General features: G+C 32.4%; 1 protein-coding gene across 1 annotated transcript in view; it reads left to right on the plus strand.

Annotated features, from left to right (window-relative positions):
• LOC118185604 (protein Skeletor, isoforms B/C-like) overlaps nt 1–18,228 on the plus strand; it is a 124,423-nt gene that overhangs the window by 29,060 nt on the left and 77,135 nt on the right. The window contains exons 3-6 of the mRNA XM_085812491.1: nt 4,343–4,480; nt 12,207–12,279; nt 13,396–13,504; nt 15,798–15,960. Of these exons, the coding sequence (XP_085668617.1) occupies nt 4,343–4,480; nt 12,207–12,279; nt 13,396–13,504; nt 15,798–15,960 (483 nt within the window). The remainder of the gene's footprint in view (nt 1–4,342; nt 4,481–12,206; nt 12,280–13,395; nt 13,505–15,797; nt 15,961–18,228) is intronic.

Genomic DNA, 18,228 nt, shown 5'->3' on the forward strand with positions numbered 1-18,228 from the left:
GATATTATTATTTTTCCATTATGATTTATTTCCTTATAATTTTTCTTAATATTCATTGACATTCATCCACTATGGAAAGTCATGTATGGAAAGTTATGATGTACAGAGGAAACAACAATACACGCTACGAAAAACAGACGGCCGCTGGGGGGGGGTAAATTTCCGCGGACAGGAGAGGACGGCGAAAGTGTTAAACCCACTAAGACAACATTCTTATTAGGGAATATTTAATATATGAAATTTGCAGTGCTATATATCATTAAGTATTATAGCTATGTGGCGTTCTAAAAGGTTCGAATTAAATTGAAGCATTGAGAAAGCATTTTCGATTTTTTGCAAACGAAGAACAGCTCGAAACTATAGAAAAGAGCATAAAAAATTATTTTCAGTGGAAACAACTTCTCACAAAATGTTTCAGCAAATAAGAAAGCTTTGAAAGTAGTTAAACTTTTAAAATGTTAAGATTTAGAAATTTCTGAGAATCTGAGGTCATGAAGTAGTGGCATCCTATATTCGATTTTGCACACAGGAATCAAAACACCGATGTTGTAATGTTTTTACATAAAGAAAACGCAAACAAATTTTCCTTAGATTCTACTGAAAGCTTTGATGACTTCTAATTTCACAAGGAAAGAGGCAATTCCGTTACATATTCATGACTAAAGAATAATAGAAAATAGAAAACAAGATATTTTTAGGGATTTTATAATCATTTACGTATGGACATCACATTTTACGCATTTTTGAAACTAAATTTGAAAAACTGATGAAACTGACATTAATAAGGATGTGATCTTTGTACAAGCTCTGCAGTAACGTTCCATATATTCAATCAAGTGGTCTTGCTGTTGTTGTAACAGGGCAGTTTCCACGAGCGTGATAGTAGTTATAGGCAGTTCGCAGGAAGAGAGAGCACATCCAAGTGCATCCCAAAGATTTTCGATAGCGCATACATAGATCCAAAGATTTTCGATGGTTCAATGGTAGATGAATATACTGATTACTTCATGCGAACAAACTCAAGATATTCATTCACTCAAGTTTATATTATGTGTCTGTGCAAAATCATCTACAAATATAAATATGTAACCAACTGCTGAGACTTACAATGAGGTCAAGGACTTCATCTCGATAGGTTTAAGGTTTCAAAATACCTCCTTCAAAGCCGTGCAAGTCGTTGTGACAGCTTAGTGAAAATCCAATCCATACCATTACACTGCCAGTACTGAAGAGTTGGTATTTAAGGACCACTAGTGGACTTATTCCCTATTCCTGCTTTTCTCAAGATTCCAGTGTATTTACTTTCAGGTCCAGAAAAAATTGGGTCATATCTTAGTACCAGTATGCTGAATTATTCAGTTGATTCTCTAATCGAATGCTGATGACTCTATTCAGGTTTTGACGCTTAAAGGGACACAAATTCTTCGACATAAATTCGTCACTCTGAGATTATGATTCTTTCATATGGAGGCTCTATTGCACATTATATGCAAATACTGGCATTTCATTTGTTGTAGATGCTCTTAGAATTAGCACGGCTGCTCACTGATTGCGCTTAACTTATAAGCGCAATCCTATATAAGCATACATACAATCATATATCATAAGCTAATTATATAACTTATAAAGCATATACATATCATCAGCAAGTGAAATAACCCTTGGATCACCAGAAACACATCTCACGTCAACCAACCAATTCGCCAGAAATTGCTTTTAAAGGCGAGATATTACAGAGGAACCAACGGAAAAAACAACATCTTTAACAGGTTCTCGTTCTTCGAAACGGATGACAACAAGCCCATGCTGAACGTCCATGCCGTCTCTTTTTTGAACAGTAATTGATCTTATATAAACGCGTTATGTTTAAACAATCCCCAATTTAGATACTTTTGCAGACATAATTTTCTCCACCGTGTGATATTTAAGTATTCCATTCTATAACCACAGCCATCATCACTGGAATTGAAGTAAGCTCAAAATTTGCCCCACATGCTTAACTTTTTTGAAAAACCGTGTGGAACAATTTTGCTTAGTTTTATAACTACTTCTTTCCAGTTTGTTAACTTTCTGCTGCAGTGATTTGTTAAGTTTCTGAATTGATTAAAACAACCAGCATGGCAAAGCTAGTTTCCGTCATAAAGTTATAAGGTATTTCTCCCACTTCCCTAGCGTGCATTCGTGGTGTAACGGTAGCACGCTGGGCCGATATTCCAGAGGTCCGTGGTTCGTTTCCCGGCGAAGGCGGTTGCATATTTTTCATCTTTTCTGCTTCCAATTAACATAATGACTTTACAAAGTAATTGGCAAAAACTTATGAAATAACTGAAACATTGGTCAAAATATATTGAGTAGTATAGAAAATTGTATTTTAAAATAGAATGAGTTCAGCTGCATTGATTACAATATTTATTCAAATGCTACTTGGCGGAAGTTACTACTACTCAATCGAAGCCACTCATGTTCCACTTAAAATTTTCCGTGCAATAATATATAGCAGAAGACAAATTTAGCTGCTATTTCAAAATCCATAGAATGTTTCAATTCATTATGATTCAATGAAAAGCTGAAGAATATTCTTTAAATCCCTGCAGTATTTTCAGCCTGTGTCACAACTGTACCAAAAAAAAAATTGTGTTGCGAAATTTTTATTTGCTGTTGTTTTCTTCAAACTAGCCCACAATGCAAAAGGTAAAACATTTTGTAAGAGTTCATTGCCGAAATATGTATATGAAAAAAAGTTAATATTGATACAAAATTATGATATAAGTCATAATGTGTAGGTTTTGCATCATGAAGCAATGTTCCAGTAATTTCTTTCCGTTTAATAGATAATTTAATGTTCATAATATTTCTTTGGATTACGTATATAAGCTAGCATATGGCACTGAGTTATTGTCTGATTCAGGGTTTAATATCTTTCTCATAAACTTTTACAAAATCATCATTAGCTATCAGTATCAGCCATATTTCAAAAGGCTTTGCAAGACAACAGTCATATCTTAGGATTTCAGTGCAATAGCAATAGGTTTTTTAACAGTTGGAACACGTGTTTTATTTTTTAAAAATAATGATATTATTTGTCACAAGTACTCTTTTTTCATCTTTTTCATGTTCTTGAATTTCGAATAATATTTATAAAAAAATGAAAGGTTATGAAAAATTGCAAACAACGTTTTAGTCTGTTCCACCTTATACTGCAGTCTACTTGTAATTTCAAAGTATCTGTGTATTCTTTAATTCAAATACCTTATCAGAGATGATTTCTGAAATATTTCTAAACAGATACTTTATACTATGTTTTAAGAATCGAAAGTCTGTCTTCTAAAATTGTTTGTTTTCATCGATTCTATATTATACTTATTATGTGTTACAATAACATTGTTTTACGTTTTACAACTGAATTTATGTTTTGTTTTCCTGTTTTAATGCCTTGGCCATTTGTATACAATAAGTTGCAGCGTTTTTCTCAAAATGCAAATTCTTTGGTAAAAATTCTTTGGTTTAAAATTAAAAAAAAAAAAGTCTTGTAATGCTGTTTCACATCTTCTGCATTATCCAAAGACTGAAGGACTAAAGACTTCTGTAATGATCGCAAAAGATAGTTCCGAAGGAGCAAATCCTGGGGATAAGGAAAACTAAGCAATCAAAGCCGAATAGTGTGATTTAAAATAGTGAATGAGTCTAAATGATTAAAATAATATATGACGTCTGGCGTTATTATACGCTTTTGCGATCGACATGTATTAGAGACTTTACCTAGTACCAACTTTTATATCAGCTTAATAAAACAAGCAATGAATGATGGTTAGCTGTGGCTTAAATAATGAAACTTATCTGACTGGTTTGCTTGGGAGAATAAGCCAATGAGGCGTGATCTTATATTTTGACAATTTTCTTTACTTTTAATATTAAATATTAATCTTAGGCACATATTTTTGTGGAAACAAGATGGCGTAAGTAATTTGAAACAGAATAAATGTATTATTTTTTCCTCATTAGAATAGCATGCTGATTAAAGTAATAATTATTTTATATTTTAATACACATTATTTAATACTCATTAGAATAGCATTAGAATGCAATTTTACTAATTTATATATTTAAAAAAAATTTTTATCAGTTTTTGCCATTTAACTGCTGATTTTAACCGTTTACAACCAGTTTCTGTCAATCAGCAGGCTAAGTTATTTTATATCGTCAGAAATTTCCCCTAGTTCTCAGACTTTCGGACTTACAAATAATTTTGGAACTGATCTTCAATTAATTTTTAACTTCATATAAAAGATAAACTTTGCTTAGTAAGTTTTGAAACTGAGGTTAATTTATGGTTCTTCTTTAGTTTCAGGTCAGACGCGTTACTTAGGCAAACAGATAGGTGATTTCAAAACATATGCTCATGGAGTTAAAGGAACTATATATATTGCCAGTGACAAAACTATCTTCATAAAAGGCTTTGAATATGATGGCCAAGGTCCTGGTAAGTCATTACATTTATTTCCTTCATTCATTTCTTCTGTTACGAGCTATAGTATGTATTTTCTCTAATGTTTAAAATTATGTGCAATTAATGTATTTCATAAACTCACAAATTATACTATGATCCTCAAAGTTAGGAAAATTTATTAAAAATGAAATAATTTTAAGAGTCCTGCTTGATATATGTGTTGAGTAAAATGAAGATAACTTTTAAGAATTATTTATTATTTTGCTCCTTGAGAAATATTTATGCTATTTATTTATGAATCATTAATACAATTACTCTTTACTTTAATAAATATTTATGCTTTAAGAAGAATGCTTTATTTGTGTATATTCACATACAAGCACACTAACCCCAAACTCTGAATGCAGCAACAGTTTTCGTTTTAGACATAAAATTCATTTTACCATATGAGGTATTGTAAGATTTTTCTGCGTTCAATGCACAAAAAATACAGAAAACATATATCGTTAGATTATAATATTAAAAGTCTTTTTTGTAACACCTGGGTGTTTTCAAAGCAGTTCATATCCTTAAACTTATTTAGAGTTTATTTAAGGTATGCTAATTTACAGCATAAATGCTTTATATGAAAAAGTATAGTGTTTTAAGTTATATGCAAATTTTGGAATATAAAGTAATATCCTATAAAATCAGATTGATTCCAACCAAGCAACTGTCACTCATGTATTTTTATGCGAGTTTTATTTCCAACGAAAAGGTTGTTAAATTATTCGTTGTATTAAAATATTCAACTAAGACTAAAGTAGATTAAAACATTATAACCGATTTTCTTTCTGATTTTACAATGGAGATACAAATTTTGTGGCGAAACTATTCCTCACAGTTATTTTGCATACCGAAACAAAAATATCACTTAGCTCCCATACAAATCCATTGACACGAAGGTTTCACTAACCAAGCCTAATAAGCTAACAAGCCCTAAACATGTTCGTTATTAACAAAACCATGGACACGAATTGTAGATTCCGCTGAGCTAAAATACTTTGTAAATGTAAAGATTAGTTAGTGGCTACAGGGCAGCTTTTGCACATAAAAAGATGCTTTTTTATTGATCTTAAAGAGAATTTGTCGATAGTTTCTCAGCTGGACTGCATGCGATTGTAGTAAATATGATCTACAAATTTTTGAGAATATCATGTATTAGGAAATCCAGCATGAAGCTGGCCACATATAATAGAGGTCTATTACTGCTTGAGGTTTACGAATGAACATGATAGGAAACGCAAATAAACACTACAGGTGTTTCGTGTATAAGATAAAGTGTATTACGAAATAAGATTTAAAGAAAGGTAATATGCTAAGAAAATTAATATTTTCAAGCATTTTCATAACTTTTAGAATTATCTTTATTCTTTGGAAGAAACAAATTATTGAGAATCTGATATCAAATTCTCTTGTTTCAAGTGCTGTTTACCATAATGCTGTAATGTTTGTAATCACACACACATACCCCCACGCATGCTCACGTGGTGTAAATGGATATGTTTATGTGTAGAAACTGGAAAATCCAGGGTTTGAATCCCAACGAGGATACACTTGATTTTTCGTATTTCCAGCTTCGAAGAATCTAATGATTTGTACAGTGAAGAAAATATAGTGGGCGATAATTTGATACAACCAGTATTGGGTCAATTTGTTCATATGTCTCTCTCTAACAGCCCTTTTAAAAAATTATAGCATTCCTCTAAGTATATGTATATTGTTATAACTTAAGCGGTTAGCATATCTACGAAACAACTGGAAAATATGTGGTTTGAATCCCGTGGAGGACATAGTTCAATTTTCACGTCTTCTGCTTCGAATTTTAAAATTTTACTTTGTTTTTAATCTAGAGAAATTTTATTCAGATTTTTAAAAAAATATTTCTTTTTACTAAACTATCCACCAGTGGCCAAATGATAACATGGCTGAACATTGGCAGTTCGATTCGATTTCATAGCCTGGGAAATGGCCCGGCCGCATACTAGGTTTCTTGATTTTCTCCATTTATAACATAAATGCGAGCTTGCTTTTTTAGAAGGTTCTCCGCTATGGCATTCTAGGGAGATAGCAATCCTTACCTTTCTTAATCTAAATAAATCCAATCCTTGAGTTTTTTTTTAACTGAGCTTCCATTTAAACTTAGACAACTGATGTTGTTTTCTAATATTTTATTATTTTACTGAGTAAAGGGGATCTGTACTAAAAGAAAAGTACGTAATTTGTTTTACTTCCACATTTGAGACATTCTTCATTAACATAAAGCAATGAATATTAACTTTAATGAAAATTTAAAGTGCTTAAACTAAGATTAAAGAGATTCAAAACTTATTAGTGTCACTTAGTTATTAGAAATATTTGAGGTCAAAGCTAAACAGGCTTTAGTCCTTAAAGCAGGACATCTGTAATTAACCCAAAAGCTATTTAGCTTTTGCATAAAATTCAGAATATTATTTAATAGATAAAGACAGGTAAAGCGATTGGGGTTTAAAATTTTAAAATCCGAAGCTTATCAGAGAGAAAATACTTCATTCCTTTCATATCCAAAAACTGTGCTCAAGTATTTAGACATTACAAAAAAATGCATTTAAGAAACTTTTCTGAACTAGAGGCCAGATCGATAAAAATTATGAAGAAAGATAATATTGAGACAATGAAATCAAAATCAATCATTTTCCTCGCTTCATATTTTAAGCACATTTCGTAATGGAAACAAGTGGTCTGAGTATCTTGTAAGCAAATTTATTGATCTTGGAAATCTGACCAGCACTTAAGTTTGTTTATGGATTATGTCAACTAAACATTGTGTTGTACCAAAAGAATAATGTGTACGTCCCTGAACTACCAGGAACGGTAATATCAAAGTTCTAGAATTTATTGTAAAGAAGTTTCGAAGAACGAATTTTTGGAATTCTGTAAAATAATGTAATCAGTACATCGCGTCAGTTTAATCACGCACTTTGCCAACATTCATAACAAGATTTCTAAAACTAAATAGTTTATGAGCTATAAATTTACAGGTGCCTTATGTTGTAGAGACAGTAGGTATTTTTAAAGCAGGAGAGATGAAAAATGAGCAATGCTTTCGCCGAGAATCGTAACACGGACCTCTGGAATACGCGCCCAGAGTGCAGACCACTACACTACGAAGGCACGCTAAGAAGGCGGGAGAAATACCTTAATTTTACTTAAAGCAAAATTATTTAAAAAAAATTTTTAATATTTGTTGGTGCCGAAAACAGTTACCAATGCTTATTCCCTCTTGAAGTATTATCAGAAATAACTTCATCTTAAATGAGATTCTGTTGTATTGAAAATAATTGTACGTTATTTTCGTGACCGATATTTGGACCAACATTGAATGTTGAAAATGCAAAAGCAGTTTCTATTGGGTTGGTAAGAATGTAATTTCGGTCTACGCAAATAGATTATGTTCGTTCTGTTTTTCTTCTCTCAATCTTATTAGCTCAAAGGAGCGTTAGCCCAAAAGCGTATTAGTCTCGAAACGGCATTTTGCGTCGAATCACTTTAAATGTCTGAATCGCTCTCAAATTGTGTTTCACATTCTGTAAAACTTTTAACAAACTCAATGATATCAACGCGAGCAATGGCAACACTGCATGGGAAAAACATTTCACCTCCAGTGCGGAGACTGTCTATCGGAAATTTTAAAGATATGCTGTTTTTAATTATTTTGTGTATTTCAAATTTTGTAAAACGTTAACGAATTTTTGATTAATAAACTCAACGATTTCGAAGCGAGTAATGGCAACACTCTAAGGAACAAGAACATTTTTATCTCCAGCGTGAGACACTGTCTATCAAAAATTCTAAAGATAGACTGTATTTAAATATTTTTAGACCAAAGTAACATAAGCCCAAATGGTCTCGAAACGTGTATGTGTATGCAAATGAAAAAAGCGCCCCTTTGGGCGTAATATAAATTCTGAGGGCATTCAGAATACTTTTATTATTTTATTTTAATCTCTATCTGTCTATATTTTATCATATATATATATATCTGACACATACATACACACACACATATATATATGTCTCTATCTTTCAATTTTTCCCCTTTCTTTTTTTTTAATATTTTTTCTTTTGCGATTTTACAGCTGACACTTTTAGTTTGCTATAGAATATAATTCCGTATATCTTTATTTACAATTATTAGTTTACGGTCAGGTTTTACATAGGGTGCAAAAATAAACATTTTCGACATATTATACTTTTTTATTTCCATAAAGGTAAGATAGCGGGTGAGGCTCACAAAGAGATATGAGAAGATAATTTCATTCAGAAATTGTTCATTTGAAGATGAGCGACGTTCTGGCCGAACTTCTGAAGTTGATGATTACATAGCCAAAGCCGTAATTTAATCGAATCGTCATATAACTGTGAAAGAAATTGCAAAAAGATTAAATGTAAACACAACAACTGAATGTACACATAACAACTGAAAATCACATAAGATGTCAGGCAGCCATTAAGATATCTGATATCTGAGTTTCGCATAAATTAAAAGAGATTCACTTAACACAGCAAATCAATATTTTCGGTACGCATTTCAAAGATATTGCGATTGACTCTTTTTTGAAACAACTTATCTACTGGTGATGAAAATATGGATCGTCTACTTTAACATTAATCGGGAAAAATCATGGTATACAAGCATACTGAATCCGTGCAAATCATATTGAAAGTTAAATTGCATCAGAAAACGATAATGCTGACAGTTTGGTTGGGATTACAAAAACATTGCGTATTTTGAGCTGCTTCGACGAAACGAAATGATCAACTCGGATATTTACTGCCAACAACTTACGAAACTTGAGGAAGCAATCCGAAAGAAAAGGCCAGAAATCGCAAAGGAAACGTGTTCCGCCATCACAGTGTGAGACCTCACACATTTTTTAGCAACACGTACGAAATTATTGGAGTTTGGTTGGAAAATGATATTGCATCTTTCATACAGCCCCGATCTTGCACCCATTGGATTATCATTTATTTTGAAATTTACGAAACTTTTTAAATGGTAAAAGTTTGCAATAATAATGATGACCTCAAATGGCACTTAGTTGAGTTTTTTGCTGATAAAGACAGAAATTCTAAGAGCTCAGAATTATGAAGGCACCAGAAAGACGGCAAAAGGTCATCGAACAGAATGGAAGATATTTGAATGATTAAAGCTCACTTTTTGCATGGAAACAACTGAGTTCTACTTCACTCCAAACACCCGAAATTACTTTCTTGCCAAACTGATACAATGTCGTAGAAAACACAGGACATCTAATTTTCAGACTTTCTATGAATATTCCATTTCACAAACAATATGAGCTATAGCAGCAATATGAATGCATGTAAATTATAACAAATGAATGTCTTTAATTATTATGAAACTAAACAAGCATCTGCTCAAGTATCCTAGGATTTTGCTAGCAATTTTAGACGTAGTATTAAAAATGCTATTTTATAGGACTTTTTTGTTTTCTGATGTACCATCATATGAGATTAAAAAAAAACCTTTCCTTCGATGTTTCTCCGTAAATATATGCAAAATATAGTATATATGTATAATAAGATGACTGGAGGGTTTACTGGTTAAAGATGAGATATTTATCTGCGTCCTAATTGCTTCGAGAGGCTTTTATGCGTAGATGGAATGATGGATTTGCAGATGTGGCCGTAGATTCAACTGAGTTTTATTTCGTATTAATGCAAGCCTTGATAAACATTCACGGTTCATATATCATCATTATGGGTGAGTTATGAACCCCACAATTGTATACAGCTACTTACACATTTAAACGATGGATAAAGCAGAGCTATAAGAAGCACATGTTGGCACGGTGAGAGGAAAGCAGGAATATTAGGGCGCATTTTAGAAAATCTAATCTAATCTAAGAAAATAAGCCGTGCCGCCAAAATTGGCACAACCGGCAATTTAAAAGAAACAAACTGAAAGATAACTGGATAAACACTACAACAGAATAAGGACTACTTATCCAAAAACTTATCCTCCGCTGGAGATGTGTCGGCGTCGCCAACGGGTCATCTCGACCTTCATTCAGAATAGAAACCACCTATTTCTTAACATAAAATGACTATATTGAACTCAAGACAACTGCTAACCTAAACAACAATTATAAAATACAAATATTGCCTAGCTTAACGAACAATAAGCATTTACAGTTTTCAGTAAATTATACATTGTATGTATACAAATTACATTATAATTTATGCAATTCAACTCAAAAATTTAAGCAATTAAACAAAAGGATCGAAATATACATAATTATTCAAATTGGTAATAATTTTTATAAGTCCTAATTTAGCTTTATTATTGCTATATAGATATTTTTTATTATTTATAGATATATTTCGAAAATATTCTCCTCTAATTTCCTTCGTTAAGGCACAGTCCCAAATGTAATGTCCATTAGATGCTCCAGATGCATCCTGACCACATCGGAAATGAATATCTTTCCCATGAAACCTTTTTAAATACTCTGGAAATTGGCCATGTCCTGTTATCAATTGATTTAGCAATCTATTGTAACTTAATCTTTGCTCTTTGACAACAGGAAATATTTTATAAACTTTTCGTCCAGTTTTGTCATAATGCCATCTTTGTTGCCATGTGTGGAGAATCTTGTCATGTAGTACTACACTCTTAATATAATTAAGAGATAAAGGAACCGTGATATCAATATCTGTATTATAGCATGCTTCCTTAGCAGCAGAATCTGCTGCTTCATTTCCATAAATATTCGAATGTCCTTTTATCCAATTTATATGTAATTTCATTTTTGAATTAATATTGTGAATATAATTTCTGACTTTATCTACTTTTGCAGATAAACATTTTCTAGAATTAAGAGCTCTAAGGATGCTCTGGGAATCTGTGAACACCGAAATCTCCCAATTTGTAATATATTTCTCATTTTCTTCCTCATTAGCCCATCTTATGGCGTATTCAAAGGCAATAAGTTCTGCATCAAAAATAGTTGAATTATTATTCAATCTTAATTTAGATTTATATACAAATTTATTATTTGCAAAAGCAACAAATGCTGCTCCAACATTTTTATCAATCACGGAGCCATCAGAGAATAATTCCAAACCAACACCAGTTGGAAGAAGTGTCTTCCAGGTAACCTCTTTAAATTGTGCCGGATGAAAATGAAACTTTTCTAATTTTGGATCAATTTCTCTATTAGAAATCTTCAGGTCACAATAATCTATATTCTTCTTCGTATGAACAGCTTTTTAAATCAGCATTTCAGCTTCAGCTACTAATTAATTTAATTTAGAAAAATATACAAGGTGTAGCATTTTAGCAAAGCCATATTTATAGAGTCGGTTTCATTGTTTAAATTTTGAACTGTGATTGGATAAAAATCATCCGCAATGTTAATCTTACATAATGGCATATTGCGAATTAATTTTCAGATGACGCACTTTAAATTCATATAAGAGTAGTTTTAAGAGAGGAAGGAGACGTAGCCAAATTAAATAAGGAATTAAAGGGACTACTGCTGAGTTAAAGTTAGTAGTTTTCTTTCATATTTTGTATATATATATATATCTCACACACACAAACATATATATATATATATATTAGTGATATATCATTAAAATATATGTTATTAAATGTAGTATTATGATATTTATTTATATTTTTTTAACTAACACACGTACCATTTTTCTGTTGTAGATGCTTTCTTTTGGGGAGACATATCAGAGAACCCTACACCTTCAGGATTTATCATTCCGAATGAAAACGGGAGGTAAATTTACATCGTTTTATTGTTTTGAAAAATATAAGTAATTCTGTGTACTCTACATTGATAACTCTCTGCTGGATGTACAACAGAAAAATCCAAATGCAATTGTTGCAGTTTGCAATAATCCTCACTTTAAAGAACTAGTTTATAGGGAGATATCTCCACCATTTCCGAAAAGTGCATCAAATTCAGTGTGCTGTGAGTAACTGCCATATTAAATTCTTAGGAAAAAAGACTTCCACTACAAATGTAATTTCATTTATCAACTTAGTAAGAGTATCCAAAAATTAATTTAATTTAGAAAAATATACAAGGTGTAGCAATATAGTATATTTTAGTATGAAGGTATTAATATTATGTGTAGGAATTACAATTTGAAGATTCAAGAAGTATGAAACTCAGGCATATGATAACTGCGAATTCCTTATTTTTAAAAAAGCTGTAATAAAATAAGTTTTGATGCAATGTGCTTAAAGACGTCTATGAGCTTTTACGCTTTTCCTATTATTGTTGTAAACCGGAATTGGAACTTCACCTTTATCAGTACACTATCATAAAGATAAATATTATGCCAAATGATCTGTCTGTTAATTATTGCTTAGCTTTAAAAATCTTTAAATCATGTAGGATGATTTTTCCTTAAACATTTAGCAACGTTTCGAGCTTGAGAGGCAGAGCTTCAGGCGGGGTTATTCATTGCAGGAATTCACTAGATTGCTCATAATAATGAAGCACATTAAAAGATAACTATAATCAAACACGATAGGAAGGAGAATAGTACTGCCGTCGCGATCCACCAGCGGAGGAGAGGCAGAACATTGGTAGTTCGATCTGGGATCGAATTCCGGCGAACGGGCTGGCTGCATGGTTGGTTTTCGTAGCTTTTCCTATATGTAATGTAGATATGAGCCTGTTTTCCTTAAAAAGGCATCCCTCCTTCTATGCAGATAGTTCTGGAATTGTTTTGCCTTAATCAATTAACCTAACCTATGTACTTCCATCACTGTCACCCTTCCTACAATCATAAACTGGTATCAAACTGTTGAGCTACAATTTAACGAAAAATCTAATTAAAGGATTTTGTTTAATGTGTCTTTAATTATTATCTTTATGTTACAGTGAAGAAGTTCTAGGAAAGTACACTGGACAAAATTTGATCTTAACTCTACCTGAAGGGAAATCTATGAAGGATATCAAATCTTTGGCTGTTTGGTGTAGAAGATTTGCTGTAAGTTAACAGATAGTTTTAATTTCTTATGAATAATGAAGAATAATGAATTCAATTTATTTCTTTAAATTTTAGTGGTTTTAACACTACCAACTCGTTTTATGCAATAAGTACTCTGATTTAAAGTAAAATACAAATGTTAATTGCATATTTTTAAATCTGAGTGCAAACTATAATTCATAACATAAAAGGCTGATAATGGCAGTTGCTAAACGAAGAATTATAGGGTTTTTTGTATAAATAAATCAAAGGAATTTAATTTGATTATTCTGTTCATAGATTAAAATTAATGTACAGTAGACGCTGCTAAATGTGATCGCAGTTGCTGTTAACATTCGGATGCTGTTATCAATTTTTCGTAATTCCGCCCTTTTGTGTATAAAAACATGGAAAGTAATCTCTTATTGTGGTCAACAGTTCAATTAATATGGTCAAAATGATAACATTTTTAAACTTAAGTTCTCAAATGAGAGATAAATTGGCCAAATAAAGTTAAAATAGATTATTAAAATTGCCAAGTGAAAGAGAAATGCCGCCAGGTGAGGGATTAAGGGAAGTCGGAATTCCCTGTAAGGAACAATGTTAAATTGGCCATTTTGAAAGTACACTGCCAAAAAAAGGAGGGGGGACAGTTCGATATCTCCTGTTCTACTAGGCCGATTAACGAAATTCAAATTGCGTTTTTCATGTCTCGAAAGCACTACTTAGGATATGTATTAAATTACTTAGCGTTGTTCTAATGTAGGTATTTTGACGCAAAATCGGGCTGTTTCTGAAATGACATACCAATTTTTTTCCATGAAAATAGCATTAATTCTCCTAATACCTAATTATACCTAACTGCCAAGTTTTGTAAAAAATCACACGAGCAGTTTTTAAAAGATTAGCTTTCAAAATTTTACCTCCTCAATGTTAATTGAATTTAATATATATTTATTAATATTTCTTTTTTTTATTAAACTTACTTGATTCTTTCTTCAAGAATTCGAAATTTAAGCTTAATTCAAATATAATTCGCACATATTTTACGATTTATTTTTATAATTTGTATTTTTAGATATTTTTTATAAATTTTCCCAAAAACATTTTGTATAATAAACTATAAAATTTTTACCGTCGTCTTAAAGTAGATGTATTTCTGGGCACCCCTGCAAAAGATCAAAGTTTTTTATTCAAAATTTTCTAAGATATACATGCATTTACATATTGGAGCGTTTAAAAATTTTGCATTTTTTTTAGCTATAATAACGTCAAACGGTAATACGCACTTTGTTAAAATTATTTGAAAGTATGAACAATGATTTTTTTTCCCGCTCGTCTACAATAAAAAAGAAAAGGAAAATAGGCTGCTATAAATTAAGAAGTTCGCCAAATAAATTGTTCTTGATGAAAACTGAAAAGAAAATACGCGAAGATAATTTTCTTAATTTCTTCGTAAATTTCGCACCACATTTTACAAAATTTAATATTTAGGCATAATTTGAGTCGTAGAACCGAAATATGGAAAAAAAATTGGCATGTCATGTCAGGAAAAGTCCGATTTTGAGCCAAAATACCTATGTTAGAATGATGTTATATATAAATCTAATACATATCCTAAGTTGCACTTTCAAGAGATGAAAAACGCAGTTCGAATTTCGTCAACTGGCCCAGTAGAACGGAAGATTTTTTTTTTTTTTTTTTTTCAGCGTAACTTTTTTCCAAAATCTGCTGAGGATGCAAGTTTGAAATTTTTTGTGTAATTAGAGTATACCTATTTGATTATACTGAAATGAGCTTTTTAAACATTTTGAGTTTTAGAGTAATTTATAGAAAATTTTAAGGGCTCTATTCTGATAGTCCATTTATTTAGAAAAAAAAAAAAAAAAGAAAAATGTGCCCTTTTTTGTTATTACGAAACATATTCTATATGTTTATTTAAAATGGCATCAACATCAAATATTATTCTTCTTTTGTTATATAAAAGAAAATATTATTTTTAAAGTATCATTACTTAAATATTATGTTGTGTATAATAAGTTAAGTAAAACATTTATTTTCAAAAATAATATTTTTCTTTTAAGAGAACAAAAATTTAAGTATATTTTTTTATTTATTTTAAGCAAAGAGCTTCACTGTAAAGAATGCTATTTTCATTTAAGTTAATGGTATATTGACTTACGATAATTAGCTGTATAGTCAGAGTTTAAATTCAGCGCATCCCACCGGAGCCGAACTCTGGTACTTCTCAGTTTTTGAAATTTGCATGCAATTCAAAATTTATTTTTTTGAATATTTCTCACCTTTCTTTCAGGTGAATTTTGGTAGCGTAATCATACCAACAGACGATCTTCCATCTGAAAAAAGTTTAGGGCCTTTACCAACATTAGCACACGGTGTTCGTTCTGATGACGTCATAATCAAAGATGCTAGAACAATATTTATTTCAAATCTTTATTACGATGGAGCTGGACCTGGTAATGAATTATTATATCACAGTTTAATGTATTTTTAGAGTTTATTGTAATCATAAAATTTAGTTATCTATTTTATATAATAGCTATGACTTATGTTATATCGTTTATATCATTCTCGAAACATACTGATATCGAAATCCTTCTTATATCTATGGTGATCCAATTATATTTCTATGAATTTACTGGGTATAGCAACGCAATTTTTACAGAAATGCATAAAACGATGTTTTGGTTTTAAAAAAAATTCTATTCCTTAAGTGATTTCGCTGTTATTACGTGTATATCCAGTAGACATCTTGGTATTTTATAATGCTGAATGAACTGTTGGATCTATTTTCTTAACTACCACACATTAATATTATGCTAAACTTTTACAAAACATCACTATTTGTATCCGGGAGAAAAGCAAATGTTATATTTTGTAATATTCACGTCGGACAGAGCCATTATAGTATATTACTTCTAATCTTCAGAATCTACATCCTATTAGTTGCCGAGTGGTAATACCACTGGATTCTAGTAGTTCGAGTCGAGCTTGAAGGCAAGCGAACGGGTTGGTTGTATGGTTGGTTTTAGTGGTTATCTCAATTTACACTATTTTGCAAAAAAAATTGAAGCACCAAGAAGGACTTTTGCAATCGTGACGAAATTTGGTATGAAAAAACATCTTGATCGAACATGCAAATGATCAAAGTTTCAAGGCAAATGAACAAGAATTGCGATCATAGCGTTCATTTCTAGTGCGCAATTCGCAAAGTATAAAACCAGTCACAGAGGCGGAAAATTTATCCTTTTTTGTTGCTGCCATTGTAATTCCGTAAAGCAACTAAAGATGCCATTACGACGATATCGAAGACCTTACATACAACTAAACGACTTTGAACGTGGTCGCATTGTAGGGCTGGATGGTCATACCGAGCAATAGGCCGCCGCCTGCAGCGTACAGATACTGCTGTGCAAAGATATTGGCAGCTATGGTTGCTACATGGAAATTGCCGACGAAATCAAGGCTCCGGAAGGCCAAGGATTACAAATGCGAGGCGAGATAAGGGGATTGTTCACCAGGCCCAAACCGCTCTAACACAGAGGCCTTTAAGACGTTTGCCTTTGAACCCACAACATCGGTTTAGTTGCCTGGAGTGGTGCCGCAACCGTTCATCATGGTTGCCATCAGACTGGCATCGCATAGTGTTCAGCGATGAATCCCGCTTCACTTTTGAAGCAGATGACCACCGTGTTCGTGTCTAGAGAGGACGGGGCCAGCGGTCCCAATCAGCCTTTCCTTTACAAAGGCATACAGCCATAACTCCTGGTGTGATGGTGTGGGGCACTATTTCTTATGACAGCAGGTCATCTTTAGTCATCCTTCGTACATCTTTTATAGCTCAACGATATGTTGATACCATCCTGCGTCTTGTTGTATTATTCGTCATGGCACGTCATCCTGGGGCCATTTTTCAACAAGATAATGCCAGGCCACATACCGCTCGCATATCTCTGGGCAGTCTCCATGCGGTTGATACTCTTCCTTGGCCAGCAAGGTCACCAGACCTTTCACCAATCGAGTATTTCTGGGGCATAGTAGGCCGCCAGATTCGGGCACCATAAAATATCGCAGATCTGAATCGACAACTGATGAATGCCTGGCAGAATGTGTCTCAGGATGACATTAGGAATCTCTACCACTCCTTGCTTCGACGAATTCAAGCATGCATTTTGCCGCCATGGCGGTTCGACCAACTACTAATTTAAACACTCAACGGGTGATTATGAACCGTGGACAGGTACTATGAACTTGATATTTTAATCATTTCATTATCTATGTATGAAGTATACACATAAGCAGTTTCATCAAAAACCACCACTGCCTTCATGGTGATTCGATTTTTTTCAAAAGAGTGTATTACGCGTACCCGAGACAGATTCCCTTAGAAACATCTCCATGAAGGTATTCCTTCCGTTAAGCATGTATTCCTTATATGCTTTGCCATATCAGATAACGTAAACTTCAGAAGTAATACTATGGTTATTATTTATTACCACTAATAATTGTGCTGTTGTTCTTGCTTATTCTTGAAAAATCTGACATATGTCAGATCAGCTACAGAAGGTTGACTGTCAAAAAATCAATAACAGTGAGGGATCGGATGTTAAATTCTCCTTAGAAAGTCCGATGTAACCCACTATGCGATCCGGTGAAGCTGGATGGTCACAGCATTTTTTACAAGCGAGGTGGATTTTTCTGTCACTATCAAAGGAAATATATTT

The sequence above is a fragment of the Stegodyphus dumicola genome, chromosome 3 (assembly GCF_044657685.1).
Source record: "Stegodyphus dumicola isolate Sdum_Otavi_A_Nest chromosome 3, ASM4465768v1".
Taxonomy (NCBI): domain Eukaryota; kingdom Metazoa; phylum Arthropoda; class Arachnida; order Araneae; family Eresidae; genus Stegodyphus; species Stegodyphus dumicola.